We start from the raw sequence: 21,476 nt of genomic DNA on the forward strand, positions 1-21,476 counted from the left end.
GCTGTCCATCAGATCTCTGACAACTACGTTAATTTTCATTAATTTAGCACACATGACTTAGTCATACACATCACAGCCATTAATAATTGTTGGAAGTTGTTTAATATTTCACATGAAGAATTCTACTGCTCGTATTTCAGTTCTAAATTAGATAACTTTGGTATAAAAACTGTTATGCCTAGAAAAACAGACAAGCTCTGGACAGATTGCTTTCTCTGTATGACTTACAATTGCTTATATCCGGAAGACACATAATCACCTTCAATTGTTGTTTTGAAAAAAAAAAAACATTCTTCTAGAAGCTGTGGGTACTGAATGAGGGAGAACATGGTTAAAAACAAAACAAAACAAAATGTTCAAAAAAAGAAAACAGTGCTCATCCCCTTTTAAGAGCTATTCACATGAAAAATTGCTCCTCATAAACTTGATCTATATGTTTTTCATGGTTATTAGTAGTAATGAAGATGCATTAACCATACTCTCTTGATAATGCTCTAGCACTTTGTTAGTACTTTTATCAACATATAAATTTTACAACTGGCAATATGGGAATTCTGACTAGTACATTTTTGTGTATAAAAAAGGGTAACAACATTATAACTTCTTCATATCTGGGAATTATGAATCCTGACTTGCAAACAAGCAAAACTAAAATGCAGCAGAACTTCAGTACCATGATAGCTTTTCTTTATACTGTCACTCACAGGAAATGGGAATGTATGCAGGCTGCTGAGTGGAATATAATGCCAGAGGTGAATGCCTAGTTAATCCAGAATTTATGAGTTTTTTTCATTTCATTCATTCTTTTTTCTCAATAAGCATACATTGAGTGCCTTCTCTGTTGCCAACCTATGGTAAATGTAAATTAAGAATGCTCTACTTCACTAGGAAGCATCTAAAAAATGAAAGTAAGTGGTGCATAATCACTTTATATCCTTATCTCCATTAGGAAACATTATTTTAAATAATTTTTAGAAGGACATTTAAATAGCTCAATTCCTTAAAGATGAAACTTGATGCCAAAGGAACCATTTGAAATTTTTTTTCACATTTCATTGAGTTATAATGAATAGATCTTTCTTTTATAAAGCTGAATTTCATATTTTAAATTTGATTTGTCCTACCTCCAAAGCAATGTAAGTCTCTAATACCTAGCCCATAACATTAGCTAGTAACAGAGAAAACTTTATGGAAGGAAGAAGTCTAGTGTTCTTTCCTTTTTATTATAGAACTATGGATCTGTTCTGTTTTACAGCAACATCTAGTAGTGCAAGGATATAGCTGTCATATTAAAAGTAGAATTGCCATGTAAGTGCTGACAGCTAGATCTGGGAGAAAGAAATTATAATAAAAATCAAGTTAATTAAAATCAAATAAGTAGATCTCTTAAAGTTGATTTTCAATTTTCCATTTTTATGAAAAAAGCAAAATGTGAGCTATTTCATTTATATTAATGATTTGGGCAATAAAAACACAAACTTCAATATTGTCATGGAGCTGGACTCCCCTTTACAACTAAAATCGTCTATAATCATAACTGGTCTTCAAGATAATAGCCCTGAGATACTGCAGGATTCTGAGTCATTTGGGAATTGTTCATCTAACAAATGTTAACTTGGTGTCCTCTATTTGCCAGGCACAGTTATAATACAGGTGCTGGCCACGAGACAAAATTTGAGAGAGAGAGTAGTGGTTAAGGGAGTTGATAGCTGCTGAGAGCTAGAGTCAAGTAAGAATAGACCTTTGGATCTGCAATGTCAAGTCATTGGTGACCTTGAGGAATGGCTTTAGGGCAATGGCACAGCTGGAGCTTAGTGGACCAAAAACTGAGGAAGCAGAAGCTTCCTTAATACACCTTGAAAAAACATGTTATAAGTAAAGAAAGAAATGGGATGGTAACTTGAAGGGAACAAGGGTTCAGTAGAGAATTTAGTATACATATACATGTACTCACCATGGTTGTATGCTAATGGAAATGATACAGTAAAGAAGGAGAAAATGATGATGCAGGAGAGGAGGATGCAGGAATAACAATCTCTGAAGGTCAGAGGAGATGGGATTCAAAGCACAAATGGAGAGTCTGATCTTCCACTGGGGCAGGTGAAAAGATGGACTATGGGTAGATGCTGCTACCATTTAACAAATATTATTGATAAAGTACCTATGATGTACCAGACAATGGCAATATAATAGTTAACAAAAGAGACAAAAATTCTTGCCCTCATGAAACTTGTATTTGAATGGGAATTGGAAGAGGTGAACGAATGATAACCAAATAAATACATGAAATATATAGTATGTCAGATGATGAAAAGTACTATCGAGGAAAATAAACCAGGTAAGTGGAGGAGGAGGATACGGAGCGCTGGGGCAGAGAATAAGGATAGATTACAATTGCAGAGAACTGGGCACTTGACATAACTTTTAGGAATTTACTTCGTGACTGTCAGACACATTTATTTTCAAAATCGTATTAAATTTGGCCTAGTACCCATGTGCCGGGGCTGGTGAGAAATCTACTCTTAGCTTTGTTTCATAGATGCCCCCTCCTGTGAGGACCCCAGGACTTGCCTAGCCTCTCCTTTATAGTCCAATCACAGGTTTTAAGCATATATTTATTTATGTGATTATTTGATTAATATATTCTTCTGTACTAGACTAGAAGCTCCAGGAAGGGAACAGTGTCTATTTTGGGCAATTATATTCTCATAACCCAGCAGTGTTGGCTCTATTTGTTGAATGAATGAATGAAAAGTAAATAAGACTGTTTTCCATAAGCTATGTTTTTAAGAATCTCATTATTTTATTATTCTGTAGTAACTTTAAATTTTCACTTTTCACTTTGTATAGCTGGTCTAGTAAATGACCTTTTTCAAAGCAGACAAGGTGTGCTTTTATACCAATTAATTATGTGAAATAGAATCATCCTCTAAGTGTAAATAATGCCTCTCCATTTCTTTTTTTAACAGGACCAATGCCAAAGGTGCTCCCCTGAATATAAATAAGGTGTCTAATAGCCTGATTAATTTTGGAAGAAAGTTGATTTCCCCAGCAATGGCTCCAGGCAGTGCAGGTGGCCCTGTACCTGGAGGCAACAGCAGTAGCTCCTCCTCCGTTGTGATTCCTACCAGGACCTCAGCAGAGGCCCCAAGGCATCACTTGCAACAGCAACAGCAACAGCAACAGCAGCAGCAGAGGCTGATGAAATCAGAAAGCATGCCTGTACAATTGAACAAAGGTAGGAGAAATTACTAGTAAATCCAAAGAAAACATTCACTATGTAGCCTGGGATTTCTTCACCTGCCTGTGAGGAACCAACCTCCTAGAATAGAAATTAATGCAAAACTTACTTTTTTAATGTTATATTTGATTCTTTTAAAGTTGGAATGTTAGAGTTAGTCTTAAGAATATTTTATGAGGTCATTTTTTTTTAACATTTATATCCTAGTATACTTGCAACTTTGTCCTGTAGGTGCCCATGCAGTATGATGGCATGAATTAACACAACACAGAAATTGAGACCAGTTGGCTGTGTTCTCTGCTAACTTTGTATAGTAATGCTTCTCACTAGAAGAGAATTCAAAATGAGAAGTTCCAGTACCATGGGGCTCCACTATCACAGCATTCATTGGTGCGTTGCAGTTGTTTTGAGGAAGTGGGCCACTAGGCTTGCAGTGTCTCACCCAGCTGCTTCACTTCTAAGGAATACAAACCGGAATCTTAAGCAGTGGGGAGAGAGAAACTAAACAAAACTTCAAGCAGCCAAAGTAAGTGTATGAGTCCATAAACTAAAAGTTAGAACCACAGAACGTTAGAGCAGAGGAAACCTGGGAGATCATCCAATCCTTATCCTCCACTCAAGGGCACTGCTGTTGGTAGCACATTTTCTGCTGGGACTCAGGTAAGCTCATTTCTGTTTCAGGGCCTTTCCGGAGCTTCACCTCCCTCATGTTTTGTATTCATAAGAGAGCACTTCAGGTTCTTACTCTGATCCTTTGCACTCTTATTTTTCACCTATTTTTGAAGAGTCATAACGTATTAGGTCCCCCTTTTCATAAGAAATTGGAAACAGCTACATTTATTCTCAGTAGTAGGACTCTGCTAACTGTACTCTAGAAGCAAGAAGTTGTAACTTGATGGCAAAAAATATTTAAAAAGCAATCCTAAGACCTCACAAGCAGTCTGGGGCCACTTAGTGTCAGAGCAAACATCCTGACCCAAGTATCATTCATGTCTTAAAGGGATCCCTCTGTTATATCAGTGCTCAATATAAATTAGTGTTGACAATAACATGAGTAATATTGTCAGTAAGAAGATTTTAAAACTATGTTCCATATACTCTGTTTAAGGAGATTACATTCAAAATTAGTTTCTAATTTTACATAATGCCATTTAAATTGGTAAACTTATGTTAAATGGACTTTCTTCCCCAATGATATAAATGTTGAGTATTATTCAATGAGTGTGCAGACTCATGCACACACACATGCGCGTCTGTATTCCTCTATTGATTACCTCATGTTATCCTTCTATTCAGTTTTTATTTGCCTATGTAAAATACTAGATTTTATATAACTAGTATTTAAATTTTTATGAGAATATTCAATTTACGATGCATAAGAATATCTCGGGCGTGGTGGTTCACACAAGTAATCCCAGCACTTTGGGAGGCCGAAGTAGATCACGAGGTCAAGAGATAGAAACCATCCTGCCCAACATGGTGAAACTCCATGTCTACTAAAAATACAAAAATTAGCTGGGCACGGTGGCGCACACCTGTAGTCCCAGCTACTCAGGAGGCTGAGGCAGGAGAATCGTTTGAACCTGAGAGGCGGAGGTTGCAGTGAGCCGAAATCGCGCCGCTGCACTCCAGCCTGACGACAGAGCCAGACTGTGTCTCAAAAAAAAAGAATATCTTATTGAAAATTACATTCTTTTCTTTTTAACGTAGAGCTGTCACACATGATTTTTTTTAAAAAAGAGACCAAATCATTAGCACGTTGTAAATGTATTTTAATGCCAGGAGATATGCCCATTTCCAGAATGGAAATGAATGTTATTTTACACACTTCTTAATTGTACGGTTTTATTGTTTTAAACAAATAAGATTTCAATATTGCTTTGATAACAAGCCATAGTCAGTTGTAATTCTAACTGATGGCAGGCAAATGAGTCAGAGAATCTCTTAATGTTGTAGCTTAAATTTTCTGAGGAACTAAGCCAAATGACTAGAAATATAAAGTTGTGTCTCCAAGGAAATGTCAAGTATTAATATCACAGTAAGTGAGAAAGGAAGTGCATGGAGATGGAACAATTGATGAAAACCAAGTCCCCAGTTATAAGGAGACAACAGAGCACTTAAGCAAAGTATTTGGAACATGATTATCACTAGGGCATTTTAACTGATCCCTGTGCTGAAAGGAAGTAGCCTTGTTTGGCAGCCCTTCTATATTTGTACTTGTGGTTTGTTCTTCTCATGTCAGTCGACCAAAAACAAAAACTTGTTTACCTTCAGATTAATTACAAATGTTCCTGCTAATGCCTCTTCCCGCACAAAGGTTTGGATAAAACAAAAGGCAAAGAGAACAGTTTATAGAAGTAGAAGATAGTGTAGTTTGCTGCTCTTCTCTATTCATCCATTGATGAGCCCTAAGCAACACCCTGAAGCTCCCTGACCCTCTTGTTTCCTCACCCTGAAATAAGAGATCTGGGCTAATCCCTGGAGAGTCTCCCATCTCTAGAAATCTATGGTTGTTTTGGTAGAGCATGTATTGATTAACTCTACAGTGAAGAATACTTCTCCAACATTGGTTCTTTATGCTGGTGTTTCCCACATGTATCCTGCTGTGCTGTCACACTGACAAAGCTGCAAGCATATCACCTGGTCCCATAGATCAGTGAACACAATATTTAGCCTGTCAGGAGGCTTGTGTTGCGAAGTGATTTCTATCTTAGAACAGAGTCATCTACTTTAATGCCTTTGAGGAAAGATAATGTAATAGTCTTTTTAGTGTACTCTGCTGGAAAATTTGAAAGTTATGTTGAAAAATGGTTGTTTATAAAGATGAAACTGTTTATGGTTTTCATAATCAGTTAACTTTCAATTACTTGTGCTTATATGCTTATATAGGGGGACAGTTGTGTTTGTAATCCAAACTCACATGTGTTGCTTGAAGTACATTGTGTAGTTTCTCTATGCGTTGGGGTAGGATAATGAAGGAGCAGCCCAGATGTTCCCTGTAATTTTTTTGGTGATATTTAATGTTAAAATGAGTGGTCAGTCTCTAAATATACATTAATAAGTGTTCTAGAAGCAGCAGAGTAAAACAGGTAGCAGGCACAGAATTGAAAATCTCCTTCAAATATACAGAAAGTAGGCACACCATTTATCAGTGAATTTAGAGTTCACGTATTATGAAAATCTGGGGCCCATTTCCACTAAAAGCTATTTATCGCTTGTTTGTGATATGTTCCTATTTATAGATTTTATTTCAATTATAGGAGACTAAATGTGTGTACTGTTAATTGATGATGATGGTATAATTGCAACTTAGCAGTTTCCAGATTAGCTGGCCATACTATAAGTCATAGTGGTCAGAACACTGAGGATATGTCATTTAACTCAAAAGTTGATTTTTTTTTTTACTACTGTATATATTATATAAAAGCTCAAGGGGAAACAAGTCAATTAATCATAAATGATCATGCATAGAAAATATGATGCTTTTTTAAAATGCTTCTTTCTTTAGCTTGTTAGTCTGAAAATAGCATAGGCCTTCAGATGGTGATATATCCAGAGAATGATTCTGTTAACAGTGACTATGCTTAGTGGTGAACTTTGTCATCCAGGAAGGAAATCAAAGAACCAAAAAGTCTTCCTTCCAAATGTTAGTGCACCTCAGGTTCTTCATGAGATTTCCTGTTATGCTCCTTTTCCTTTCTTATGTTCTTAAAATGCACTTGGTTGTTTTTTTTTTTTTTTTTTTTTCCTGTTTTCTTTGTCTATATTTTAAATTGCTTTTTGAATTTGAACATGTCATTATTTTAAGCACTTACTATGAGTCCAATTTGTAAATGAAATCTTGCCTATAATAAGTATATCAAGTTAAGGGTATGCAGTTCACAGATTTATTTTTACATGTTGACATTTATAAGTACATGTGGTAACTTAAGAAATCTTTTCATTACTTAATATGAAATTAGAACTTATTTAGGTCTTTATCTTATCACTGAAGAAGTTGGTTTCAAGTTTAGTTAAAAATAAATTTTGTCTGATATAGGAGGAAATCAATTTCAAAAGAATGCCTATTTTTAAACAAATGACATATAACTTAATTTTGGATGAAAGAGAAAATATAAAATCACACTAATATTTGTAGCATCATGAAATATGCTCAGCAAAATCTTTTGACTGCTGAAGTTTCCTATACTCTAGTTGAAACTTGTGTTTTTTTTAAGAAAAACAAACACAAAACATTCCTAGGAAACATGCTTTTAAAAATTATTTTCTTTAAAAATATTTTATGTTAATTTTTCTAAGCTTGTGCATTATTTTGTTTTGTACTATATTTTTAGTAATTTGATTAAAGTATTAGAACATTCAGTAGAAAAGAAAAGTGAAGTTGATTATTTCCTTTTTATGAAATCTAATTATTTTTTCTTATGAAATCCAGGCGATGTAGTTACAGGAAGCGATGCTCAGGTTTCTGTTCCTGTCCAGACTCTAACTGACCTCCAAGGTACAGTTACCATAACAACATAGTGTTTCTTTTTCTTTGCCTACAATATTATCATTGCCTACTCCAAAACTCCATTTTTCTTTTTGCCTACCCTCCATTCATATTGTTTTCAATTCACTACCATTGTTCAGCCACTGAGTGGCACTATTGTTTAGAACAAAAGTCCCCTCTCATGTCATACCTTCGTGATGCCGAATATGGCTGTGATGTGGGTTTTCTATTAAGTGTGCACAAGCCTCTTTGCAAAATAAGATTCACCCTATATTTTGTGGTTATTATAACATACTATACTTTGTGTACCAGCTCACACTGAGGTGTTCTTTTTGTTATACTGGTGATCTGTGACAGTATTTGACCAATTAGTTCTGAAATTGGAACACCTTATGTGCTATAATTAGCCGGAAATACTTATATTTTACCTGAAATAATTACAACCTGATTTTGAAATGCTTTTAAGTATTGCCTTTGAATTATGAATTCTATTAACACAAAGTACAGTTTAGCAGATCTTCATATATGGTAACTGGCAATGGTTTTTAAAAAAGAATGTTTAAATATCATATCCATTTGTTCAAAATATAGAAAAAAAATGTAGTTTTTAAATACAAAAAGTGATCATCTACCTCCTATGCAATTTTAAAGCATATAAATATTTAAAGTGGCTGCATTAATCTTTTATTATGCAGTCTTTTAGATGAAATATGCCATAGAGAGGATTTCCGTGTTAAATGGAAGCCTGGAGTAACTTTAAGAATCTTCTATTCAAATTCAGACTAAAATGATAGTGGTATTAATTAAAATCCGTATCATGTTTTTGTTAATTTAAAATATCCATATAGTCATGCTAGTAGTATTAAAATACTGTTTTAATAATGATATGTCCTCATATTATCAATTTTTTGGGGGGGGAACAGAGAAGAATGGGTTGTGATTAAGAGATTGATGTATTGGGTTAACTTAAAAAACAAAAACCCACCATGTTGTGGCAATAGAGAAGTAAGCTTTCACTTCTGTATATAGTTCTGTGTGTCTCACAGGCATAGTTTCTGGAGGTATTCTGGTAATTGAACCAGATGAACTTCAAGGGCTTTTCTAACTCAGGGATTCCATGAAGAGCTGTTCATTCTTGCTGTCTGTTGAATGATGTACATAATAAAGGAGTATGATAGCATGGATAAGAGGAAAGGCAGATAATGTCTACGTGATTTCTCTTTAGCTTTGCACTTAGATTAATATAAATGTGATCGTCTGATATGGAGAGAATTTACAAGACTTAAATTTATTTTCTAAAATTAAATTCTGAGCCCCATAGACAACTTTTTAACATGTGTTTTGTTGTCCCAGCGTTAATTGCTACAGAGTAGGTCTTTGGCTTCTCTGCAAGACATGGGATATGAAGCCCAACTTATACCTGTGGAAAGAAAAGCTGAGGGTTGGCTTGCTTATTTTGACTTCTGCTTCTATGCGATTGATAAATCCAGTTTTTTTCCTACAAACCAGCGCCACAGCAGTAATGTAACTGTTTAACTAGAACTTCAAAGAGGGAGGTTATATTGCTTTGTTCATATACCTTGTGTTATATAAGTAGAATTATCTCATTCATTTATTCAACAAGTATTTATGGAGTGCCTGCTGCTGTGTCAAGCTCTGTTTTCATTGGTCCCTTGGCTTTCCCTACAGCTTTACCTGGTCATTTGGGCATTACCTTTGCTTTAGATGACCCAGTTAAGACTACATAGTCGGGAACCAGCTCTTTTACTAGATACCCTATTCAGAATTGCCTCTGCCTCCTATACCATAGCAGAGATTGTATCAGTCTGATAAGGAAAGTTCCAGCAACTTTAATAGATGTGAATCACAAATAAATAGTTTTTAGTCTGTAGTAATGATTTTGACAATGATAGACAATGAGAGTACACCTACCTAATTTGGGGAAGTCACTTTTCGTCTTCCTCAACGTATTCCCTGAAAAGCATCAAGAAGCAAAGGGAAGTAGAAGTAAACCAAAATAGTGGTAGCAGCAAAAAAAAAATTCTATCTATGCTTAATATAATCAGTGTCAAGGAATTAAACTAATTAGACTTTCCCAAGTGTCTTTTTTCAAAGCAATGAAGTAAATTTCAAGAAATAAAGTAAATATCAATACTTTTGATGATTCCTTGATTATAGGTAGTCTTTTTAATGAAATTTTATGTCTGTATCTTTGACTTTTAACACAGCAGTTACATGGGCTTTTATTTTTTAAGAAAAAGCCTGAATATAAAGTGAGATTCTATAATTTAAATCAATAAGTAATTTTTAAAGAATTATTCAAAAATTTCATTTTATATCTTGCAGTGTAGGTGCAATCACACACCAAAAAAAAAAAAAAAAGCCACAGCAAACTTTGTTTATCAAAGACTTAACTCAGTGAGGTTCTTCAAAATTAGTTTTAGAAATTGCATACTTACCCCAGAAACCTTTGTCAAGAGATATTTACAAATTTATACACACACACACACACACGACACATGTTATTTTTAAAGAGAATCTCGAATTTGTAACAACAGAAGTACAGTCAGCCCTCTGTATCCATGGGTTTCACATCTCTGGATTCAGCCAACTACAGGTCAAAAATATTCAGAAAAAAAATGAGTCTCCACTGAACATGTCCAGACATTTTTCTTATAATTCCCTAGACAATATGGTATAACCACCATTTACATAGCATTTACATTGTATTAGGTATCATAAATAATTCAGAGATGACTTAAAGTATAAGGGAGGATATGTATACATTATATGAAAATAGTACTGCCATTTTATATAAGAGACTATGGCATCCTTGGATTTTGGTATCCACAGCAGGCCTGAAACCAATCTCCCATGGATACTGAGGGATGACTAGATTTAGGTATTAACATATAATGTACCTTTAGGAAAGAAATACAGATTTTTAAAATAATTTCCATAGGCATCTTTAAAAATATATTTGTATGTATACGTTTGTGTTATGGATGTAAATATGCACATACATACACACAGATATCTATAACATCAAATTGTCTTAAATATAAAAAGGTTAAAAAAGAAAGTTCCGTCCAGGTAACCACTGTTGATATTCTTAAGGTAAAACTAAAATATATGACATTAGATGATTCCAATTAATTAAAGGTACTACATGAAAAATGGGGTGGGGGGAATCTCCATTTTCTCCTCCCACCTTTCTGCCAGCCCATTTCCCCAAGGGTAACCATTGTTAAGTTTCTTATGATTTCTACCAGGAGAAAAAATTACATATTAAATTGAGGCATAATGTGGGAGTCACATTAATGTGGTAAGAGCTCACTTGTTTGGAGGTGACTTTCTCTCTGGCCCATCAAGAAGACTGACAAAAATGTCCCAGTGTAAATGAAAAGCAGCAAGTTGGTAGAACAAGGAGAGGGGTATCAAGTCAACCGGGGTAGAACAGAGTAATGACAAGAAAAAGAGACAGCTTCCACTCACAAGAGTGAGGGAAGAGACCAAAAAACCAAAAAATGGTCCTTATAGATGGCACTATATTGATTGGCTGCTCTGGTTATTGTTGAGATGTGATGGACCTGAAGCACAACAAGTATTTCCATTATGTTCAGTATAATCACTTTAAGGCAGAGAAATAGATGTAAAATGAATTTTGGGAAGTGTCGGTTAGCTAGAAAATGCATTTTTGTGGAACATCTATTCCAGAAGACATTGAATAAATGAGTTGCTTTTGGACTGAAAACAAGATCAGAATTTACCCTTTACTTTCAAAAGGCCTCATTCCATTTTGCTTTAATCTAATTTTAGGTCACATTTACATCATCCCACGTGGCACAACCCTTATGAGAGGGGGAGGGTGGTACAGTTTTGTCTAGCATGGGCTCTGGAGTCAAGCCTGAGTTTGAATTCAGGCTCCATCGCTGCCTTGCTGGATGACCTGGGGAAGTTATTTAACCTCTTACTTGTAAAGAGTGAATAAGAGCAGCTGCTTCAAGGTTTGTTGCTGGACATCATCACAGCACCTGTTGCATAGTGAGAGCTCTAGGGTGCTACCTGCTCAGGTAGTGGTAATGATAGCACCATTATGTGCTTTCCTCAAATACCTCTCTGACTCTCAGAATCAAATAATTAAGGAGCTCATTCCACACATCTATCTTTTCTTAATTATTACTTCTGATATTCTAAAGACACATGTTTGCATGCAGGTACCCAATCCAACAGTGTTTGACTTTAGTGGTCAGGCTAGAGAATGTCTATTCCAGGGGCTTCAAGTACAACCTGCGTCTATTTACTCTTGTGACAGCAAGATGCATGTCTTTAATTAGTAGACATTAGCCTTTTTGCTGTCTTATCACTCAGGTCTGCAAGGAAACAAACTGTTACTATATAGGGACCAGATGCCTCATTGTCTTGGTCACTATATAAAGTCAAGGTTATCCCCTTTCTGTGGCCACAGAACAGGGGTTTTCAGGCTTTTCCCTTTCTGCTCATCTAGGCTATACCTTCCCAGCAAGGCACCCCATAGACGACCTGGCCTCCTGAACATTTTGCCTTTGGGTGTCCAGTGTCCACCTTCCTCAGCTGACCTCAGGTGTACTGGGGTTCTACCTGTCTGTTTAGTAACATACCCACCCCCTTTTCTTATTTGCATCAAATTTAGGAAGAGAAAATCCATGAAAATATTATTCATGGGACATAGTAGGAGCTCAATAAGCATTATTTTTCCTTCCTCTTTCCTTCTCTCCCAGCCATTTTGCAGTCAGGAATCTCCACTGATGCCTATGAAGCTCATTCAGTCATTTTAGGCTCTTGACAAGTTACCTCCATTGACATAGAGCACACAGGGCACACTACTTTTATTGAGTGTTTCAGAGAGAGAAAGAGAATGAATGGAGGAAATAAGATAGCTATACACAGCTATATCTCATTCAAACAGTAACTTTGTGCAACTTACAAAAAAAAAAGATAACTTCTTCTGTGCAGATAGATGTGTAGCTCACACCAGGGCACATGACTTAATAAGCAGACTGTGGCCTGGATTTCAGTTGCTCTGCCAGGCAGTCTTATGTGACACATATATGATGGCTCTATACCTAGTGCCAGTTAGTTGAAATCTGTGGGAAATCATTGAGAAGTGCAGCCAGTGTCCTACCAGGAGAGGTTTCAACAGGAGAATAATCCTATCAAGAGAGAACCTGTGAATCCACAATTCAAAGTATTGCATATTAAACTATGTGCTCTAGATTTGGAAACCATCTCTATGCCTTCCACTAGACATGGTTTATGTCTACGGAGAGCATATGTTAGAGACCACACTAAACCCTTTACCTTATCATTTAGGACACACAGCCACTGGCAGATGAGAACTGTGGCCAGTGGAGGGTCAGTGACTTGTTCAAGGCCGTACAACTAGATAGCAACCGAGTTCAGACTCAATCCTAGCTGTGTTGACCCACCAGATATTGGCTTGGGGAATTCTACCCTGTAAACATCTCTCAAATCTACCACCACAGCCTCAGTTTAAGCCCATAATCTCTTGCCTGAACCAATGCAACAGATGGTTAACTCAACCAAGCCCTTATAATCCTCACTCAATTTTCTGGCCTAAAATCTGTAGTAACTGCCATCAACCACCAATGAAATAAAGGCCAGATCCCTTAACATGAGAATAAGGAGCTCTTGATCTGTCAGACCCTTGATCTGGCCTCATCTTCCCTCTATCCTCCACTCCCCAGGACTGGATGACCAAGAGGGAAACTAAGCTCATGTTTAGTGTACCAGCAACTTGGTTTTTTCTTAAAAAAACAAACAAAACGACAACAACTTTAATTTTAGGTTCAGTGGTACATGTGCAGGCTTGTTACATAGGTAAACGTGTGGCATGGGGGTTTGCTATACAGATTATTTCATCACCCAGGTACTAAAGCCTAGTACCCAGTAGTTATTTTTTTTTATCTTCTCCCTCCTCCCACCCTCCACATTCAAGTAAGCCCCAGTGTCTGTTGTTCTCCTCTTTGTGTCCACGTGTTCTCATGATTAGCTCCCACTTATAAGTGAGAACATGTGGTATTTGGTTTTCTGTTCCTGTGTTAGTTTGCTAAAGATAATGGCCTCCAGCTCCATCTATGTTCCTACAAAGAACGTGATGTTGTTTTTTATGGTTGTATAGAATTCCATGGTGTGTAATGGGGTACCTTCAACTTTAGAAAAAAATTAATATTTGATCCTCCCCCAGAAAATATTGAAATAATCATCAAATTTTTTGGAAAGCACTCTGTTCTTTTTACTTTGATATTGATATCATTTTCAGTTACATATTGATGGCAGGGAGCACCAAAGGTTTTAATCAGGCCCTGATTAAGCTAGATGTTCCTAGTACAATTCCTTTGAAAATACTGTGGTCTCCACTAGAAAGGACCCTCCCTGAGCCACCACTACCATTTCCTCTTTGAGTTTTAAGATCTAGCTCACACTCTTTAATTGTCTGAGACAAGATTGGACACTCCCCCTTTTGTGCACACACAGTGCTGTTATTTGTACTTCCGTGTTCGCTTTTGCTGCCTAGGGTTGTAGGTTAGTGTGTATACAAGTCTGTATTCCTTGTATGGCTATTTTGGGAGTTTCTTAAGAGCTTCTGTTACATTCATCCTTCCCTCCCCAGTGCTAGACAGAGCTTTCTTTAGGCATTTCATAAGATCCCTCTGCATAGGGCTCGTTCCCTGAGGTTTGGTCATGAATGAAAGACTACATACATGCATTAATACATGCACACCCTAGGTGGCTTAAGAATGAGCCTATATTTAATGTATTTAAGAACATCTTACAATGTAAAATAATTTTAAATAAATGTCATGGATCGGAAATCCTGAGAACCAAACTGAGAGAGATTCATAGTTAAGACATTTATTGGGCAGCATCCTCGAGATCAGTACTTGGGGAGTGAAAGAAGCAACATTGGCGGGGGAGAGCTAAACTGCTTCGCAGTTGCTGCTGGAACCCTCTGGGGCTGGGGTAGTCCTCTAGATTTTTCCACCTTGAGGCAAGGAGGCCAGCTTTTATTTGTCAACCAAACCAGTCACTGGATTGGAGTTAATTCCCAGGGAAGGGGCATGACCTTGGGCAAGGAAACTCTCTTCAGCTGCGGGCAGTTTCCAGCGAAGAACTCAGGAGAGCCATCAACAGCCAGCATTTCCAGCAGCTGGGGGAAATAAGTACCTTGGACCTGAAGAGGGAATTGGGCAGGGCCCCACAGCAGCATATTATAGAATGTGCCTCTAAGAATAGGCTTTAAATTTTAGTGCAACAAAAATGTTAAGTGCTGTTCCTCTCTTTGTCAAAAACAAAAAAGAAGGTATGTAGAGAGCTTTGGAACCGCTGCGTAGCTTATGGGTTACAAGCTTGCTGAGAATACTGACCCCTCAGCTCAGGAGCTGTCCAGGGGAAGCCTGGATGAGCCCTTATCCATCTACCCCAGTGTGCCATACAAATGTGATCCGATTCTGTGCATACTAGATATGAAAAAGGCAGAGAAGTCTGATAGGGCATCCTTTTATCTTGAGGCAAGACTACTCCAGGTACCTGGGCTTTTCGTATGTATCTCTAGAGGAAATACAGTTGTCCCTCAGTATCTGGGGGGGATTGGTTCCAGGACCCCTGTGGATACCAAAATCCACATATACTCAAGTCTCTTTTATAAAATGGTATAGTGTTTTCATATAACCTATGCACATTTTCTTCTATCCTTCATCTCTAGATTACTTATAATAGCGAATACAGTGTAAATGCTATGTTATACTAAGTTTGCTGCTGTTGTTGTTGAGACAGGGTCCCACTCTGTTGCCCAGACTGGAGTGCAGTGGTGCAATCGTGGCTCACTGCAGCCTCTACCTCCTGGGCTCAAGTGATTGTCCCTCTTCAGCTTCCTGAGTAGGTGGGACCACAGGTGTGTGCCATCACACCTGGCTGATTTTTCATTTTTATTGTAGAAATGAGTGGACTACAGGCACACACCACCACTCTATCTCACAGTTTGGTTCTCACTATGTTGCCTAGGTTGGTCTCAAACTCCTGGGCTCAGGCAATCCTCCTGCCTTGGCCTCCCAGAGTGCTGGAATTACAGGTGGGAGGCACTTCACCCAGCCTGTTATACTGTATTTTTATTTGTCCTATTTGTGTTCTGTGGTTTGGTTGGTTGGTTTTTTGTTTTTCTTTTTGTTTTTGTTTTGAGACTGATTCTCGCTCTGTCACCCAGACTGGAGTGCAGTGTTGCGCTCCTGGCTCACTGCAACCTCCACCTACCAGATTCAAGTGATTCTCGTGCCTCAGCTTGCTAATTTTTTTTTTTTTTTTTGAGATGGAGTTTCACTCTGTTGCTCAGGCTGGAGTGCAGTGAGGCGATCTTGGCTCACTGCAAGCTCCTCCTCCCGAGTTCACGCCATTCTCCTTCCTCAGCCTCCCGAGAAGCTGGGACTACAAGTGCCCATCACCACGCCTGGCTAATTTTTTGTATTTTTGGTAGATATGGGGTTTCACCATGTTAGCCAGGATGGTCTCAATCTCCTGACCTCGTGATCCACCTGCCTCGGCCTCCCAAACTGCTGGGATTACAGGCGTGAGCCACTGCAACCGACCTGTATTTTTAATAGAGATGGGGTTTCACCATGTTGGCCAGGCTGGTCTCTAACTCCTGACCTCAAATGATCTGCCTGCCTTGGCCTCCCAAAGTGCTGGGATTACAGATGTGAGCCACCACGTCTGGCCTGTTATTTTTTATGTTTTATTTTATTTTTTGATATTTTTGATCCGTTGGTTAAATCTCCAGGTGTAGAACCTGCAGGCATGGACAGTAGACTGTGCTCTCCATCATCCCTTTGGGAACATGTTCTGGTGACTCCATTTTCTTAAGGGTCTGATGTTTATGTTCCCAGAGGGCACAAAAATATGTTAGTAAGCTAATTTTTATAATTGAGGAGAAACATATGTTTTTAATGTGAGATGTAGACCAGGTTCCTTATTAATACTAGCACCAATTTGAAATTTTATAGTTCGCAGATAAGTTTTGATAAGAGCTGATCTTAGTATTACCGCTGTAAAGGAAGTTTACTAAGCAGGGTAATAGCTGCAAAAGAAACCTCTGGGTGTTGTTGCCCCTCAAGGGAACAAGTGCTTTCAAATTCTTTCTGGATGTTTAATTATTCTCATACCGTTAAGAATTGATAAGCTGCAGGCCGGGCGCGGTGGCTCAAGCCTGTAATCCCAGCACTTTGGGAGGCCGAGACGGGCGGATCACGAGGTCAGGAGATCGAGACCATCCTGGCTAATACGCTGAAACCCCGTCTCTACTAAAAAATACAAAAAAAACTAGCCGGGCGACGAGGCGGGCGCCTGTAGTCCCAGCCACTCGGGAGGCTGAGACAGGAGAATGGCGTGAACCCGGGAGGCGGAGCTTGCAGTGAGCTGAGAGCCGGCCACAGCACTCCAGCCTGGGCCGCAGAGCAAAACTCCGTCTCAAAAAAAAAAAAAAAAAAAAAAAAAAAAAAAAGAATTGATAAGCTAACTTATTAAAGCAGGTATTCTAAAGATTTCTCCCAGACACATCATTGCTTTATTTTGTTACAATAGTCACAAAATATAATAACCTTCATGTCACAAAAAACATGACTGTTCATTAGTTTATACCCTTGCTGTCTAATATGGTATCCCATAGCCACATGTGGCCACTGAGCTCTTGAGATGTATGCTGTGAGTATAAAATATGCATTGCATTTTGAAGACTTAGTATGAAAAAATAAATGTAAAATTTGTCAATAATTTTTTATTTTGTCATCATGTGAGGCTGATAATAGATTATTAAAATTAATTTTATCTTTACTTTTTAAGTGTGAATACTAACATAAAAATTACGTGTGTGGCTCACATTATATTTGTATTGAGCAGCACTGGTGTATATAATTATTTTCAGATATTCCAGATTGGACATCAGCAAACATTTATTGTAACCCCACAATGTGCAGGCACTGTGCTAGCTTTTTTCCCAGGAGGTGAAACTGATAATGACCACACTTCGTGCCCTTAGTGAAATTTGTCTGTTGTAATATAAGCAGGAACACTAGTAATTGAATACAAGAAGCTTGACCATCAGATATTTTCTGTTCCTAGGAAAAGCCATTCATAAAATACACATATCCTAGAAATTGGGTAGAAAGGCCTATTTCCAAAATTGTTTGTCATTTTGAAATAATAATTCATTGGAGTCATTCTTCAGGATTCAGAAATTTAAATTTAATTATATATTGGCATAGTCTTTCTTTTTTTTTTGTTTTTGTTTTTGTTTTTTGAGACAGAGTCTTGCTCTGTTGTTACCCAGGCTGGAATGCAGTGGTGCAGTCTCAGCTCACTGCAACCTCTGCCTCCAGGGTGTTCCTGTTTCTTCCCAAGTAGCTGGGACTACAGGGTTCAAGCGATTTTCCTGATTCTGCTCAGTAGCTGGGTGTACAGGCACGCACCACTACGCCCAGCTAATTTATATATTTTTTGTAGTGACGGGGTTTCGCCAGGTCAGCCAAGCTGGTCTTGAACTCCTGACCTCAGGTGATCCACCCACCTTGGCCTCTCAGAGTGTTGGGATTACAGGCGTGAGCCACCACCACACCCAGCCAGCATAGGCTTTTAAGTTTGGACAAATCTGGGTTTAACTTATGATGTTTCTAGTGGTATTCATAACTGTGTTCTTGAGGAAGTGAATTAAAGCATCCAAGCCTCAATTTTCTCATACTTAACCATCTCACAATGTCATTAGTATTAAATGAAATAATATATGTAAAGGTCCAGATATACACATGGACAAATATTTTGCAAATTCACATTGCTGAAGTGTATTCTAATTTTCTGATTTTTTTTTTGGGGGGGGGAATAGGCAAACTAGGGAAATATGTATATAGAGAAGGTTGGAAAAAAATTAATAGTGCCCAGCTACGATGTATATAAAATCTAGAATCAAAGAAAAGGTTTTTGGGTCTTAATATAATTTCAACATGAAAACAATTGATTTATATAAATCAGGAAAGCTTTTGAAGATTTTTATTTTATTATATTGTAATTTCTTTTGAATGGAAAAACTTTTCAACAGATTTTGATAGAATTTTACGTGCAAATTTCATATAATTAGATTTGTTATATAACGCCTTCCCCCCTTCAGAAAATGTTCAAGGCAACTAAATGTTGTAAGATTTAATAGATATAACTGCTTACAACGATTTTTTCATTTTGGAAGAAAATGAAAAAAGTTATAGTGGTCACCAAAATGCTAACTTTTTCTAGGAGTATAAAAAAATTTAATGCTTCTACCTGAAATTTTAGATTAATTCAGAAATTGAACTGTAATGTCAAATATTGAGAGTCTGGAGATCATAAGTAGAGTATAATATCACAGGAGTAATAAAGAAAATTTCCCCAAGCTGAAGAAAGAAATTGGCCTAGAGATGGAAGAAAAAAAAATCCCATAAGCAGGATGAAAGTAAAAATGCCACACCCTAGGAACCCCATAAAAGATTTACAAAGCCTCAAGGAAACTCTAAAAGTTTCCAGAGAGAACAAACAAAAAGTTTGTTTATAAGATAATCATCAGATAGACATCAGATTTCTCACTGGTAAAACTGAAGGCCGGAAGACATTTGAGTTTGTTTTCAAAGTTCTGAGGAAAAGTTGTTTTGAACTGGAATCTTATTCTCAGCCAAGCTAACATTCAAATGGGAAGAAAAAAATAGACATTTGGGGACATGTAAGAATTTAGGTCTATCAACAGACCTGCTACCCCCTCCTCCCAAATATTTATTTTGTACACACACACATCCCATCACTTGTGAAGGTAAAATCATTTTTTTAAAGAACTCTTGAACTAAAAAGGAAATGTTTGAAAAGTACAAATGTAGAAGTTCATGATAATGATAGTGCCAAATACCAAAACCCTGAAAGACAGAGATAAAAGGCCACTCAGAAGAAATGCAGTTATCAGAAAACAAGAAAGACTGTAAAATATCTAAACATACAACTCAGGAAGATAGAAAGTGAACATCAAAATACAACTAAAGTAAGTAAAGGTATGAATAAGGATAAAAGAAAAGATGAACAGCACATAATAAAACAGATTACATGAGTGAACCAAAAGGTAGTTCTTTAAAAACAGTGAAGTAATCCAGTATTCAGTAAGTCTGATCAAGAATAAATGAGAGAAAAACACTAACACATTCAAAATAAGGATTGTGAAATAACTGAAGATACAGAAGAAGGATAAGTTGTTGTAAGAGACTACTACATACAACTTTGTAAGTTGAAAATGTAGACAAAGTTTTCTCTTGCTGAGGTAAAAATTACCACAAACTTTGTGATGTAAACAATACAAATTTATTTAACATTTCTCTAGGTCAAAAGTCTGAAACACATTTCTCTAGGCTAAAATCAAGGCTTCGGGAGGCTCTGGGGAAGAATCTGTTTCCTTGTTTATTTGCTATGTTGACAGAATTCAGTTCCTTTTAACTATAGGACCAAGGTCCTCATTCCTGTACTGTCTGTTAACTGAGACCCATTCCCAGCTTCTGGAAGATGACATATTCCCCGGTTTATGGCCCCATTTCTCCATCCTTAAGGCCAGCAACACCCGGCCAAGCCCCTCTCATGTTTGAACTTTCTCCTCTTTCTTGAGTTTGTTCTCTCTAGCTCATTCTTCTGCTTTCCTCTTCTACTTTAAGAACTCACAGGATTAGATTGTCCCACCATGATAACCCAAGATACTGTCTCCATCTCAACATCCTTAACCTTAATCACACCTGCAAAGTCTCTTCTGCCATGTAAGGTAACAAATTCATAGACTCTGGGAATTAAGGGCTTAGGCATTATTCTACCTCCCGTATGGCTTTTTAAAGGAAGATATGAATTATCCCAAGAAGAAGTAGAAATCCTTAATAAGGGAACAACAACAACAAAAAATCCCAAAAGTCATTACAGCAATTCCTTTAAAAAGTCACTAGCCCCTAGAGAGGGTTATAAGTCAATAAATAATCGAAACTTTGAAGAGATGAATAAATTCAGTTATATAAGCTTATAAAAAGAAGGATTTTTTTTTTTCATTTTGTCCAAAAGCATTGTGAATAAAAAATGCCATGGCTTCTTGATTTGTCTTTTGTTCTATGGCCTTTTAAAAGTAATTTGAAATTCAAAACTAAGCCATCCTTTTGTTTTAGCTGTTATTTTCCACCACCTCCAAGGCAATAAAAGCCACTGGCTTAAGGAGTTCCAAGGAGCAGGGAGAAAATTCATGAAAGGAAAAATTCCTGAAAGAAAAAAAGGAGAAATTTATGAAAAGGACAAAGGAAAAACCTAGATCCATAATACCTAAATTATATTCCATTATATTATCTTAGAGTAAGAAATGTTTCCTAAGCAGGACCCTAAAAATGAAAGACATAAAAGAAAAAGACATACACAGAAAGGATTAATTTCCAGAATTTAGAAAAAACTTTCCTGAATCAGTTTTGAAAAGTAAAATGAGCAGAGTTCACAAAGGACCTTAAAATGGGCTGTAGATATGTTAAAAGATACTCAGCCTCTCTAGTTATCAGGAAACTTTAAGCTAACATAGTGAAGTCCTCCCCTATCTGATTAACCACATAAATAGATGAGTAGATAAAGATATAATGTCATGTTATATTTACATATAAACACATGTGCATACACACA

General features: G+C 37.1%; 1 protein-coding gene across 8 annotated transcripts in view; it reads left to right on the forward strand.

The window, feature by feature from the left end:
• The window catches only part of TBC1D5 (TBC1 domain family member 5), a 578,111-nt gene that overhangs the window by 489,412 nt on the left and 67,223 nt on the right, over positions 1 to 21,476 (forward strand). For 7 of the 8 annotated variants that reach the window (XM_030933427.1, XM_030933431.1, XM_030933430.1 and 4 more), the window contains 2 exons: positions 2,970 to 3,238; positions 7,674 to 7,739. In XM_030933427.1, the coding sequence (XP_030789287.1) occupies positions 2,970 to 3,238; positions 7,674 to 7,739 (335 nt within the window). The remainder of the gene's footprint in view (positions 1 to 2,969; positions 3,239 to 7,673; positions 7,740 to 21,476) is intronic. The other variant, XM_030933434.1, reaches the window with a different exon arrangement.

Source organism: Rhinopithecus roxellana, chromosome 1 (assembly GCF_007565055.1).
Source record: "Rhinopithecus roxellana isolate Shanxi Qingling chromosome 1, ASM756505v1, whole genome shotgun sequence".
NCBI classification, from domain to species: Eukaryota; Metazoa; Chordata; class Mammalia; order Primates; family Cercopithecidae; genus Rhinopithecus; species Rhinopithecus roxellana.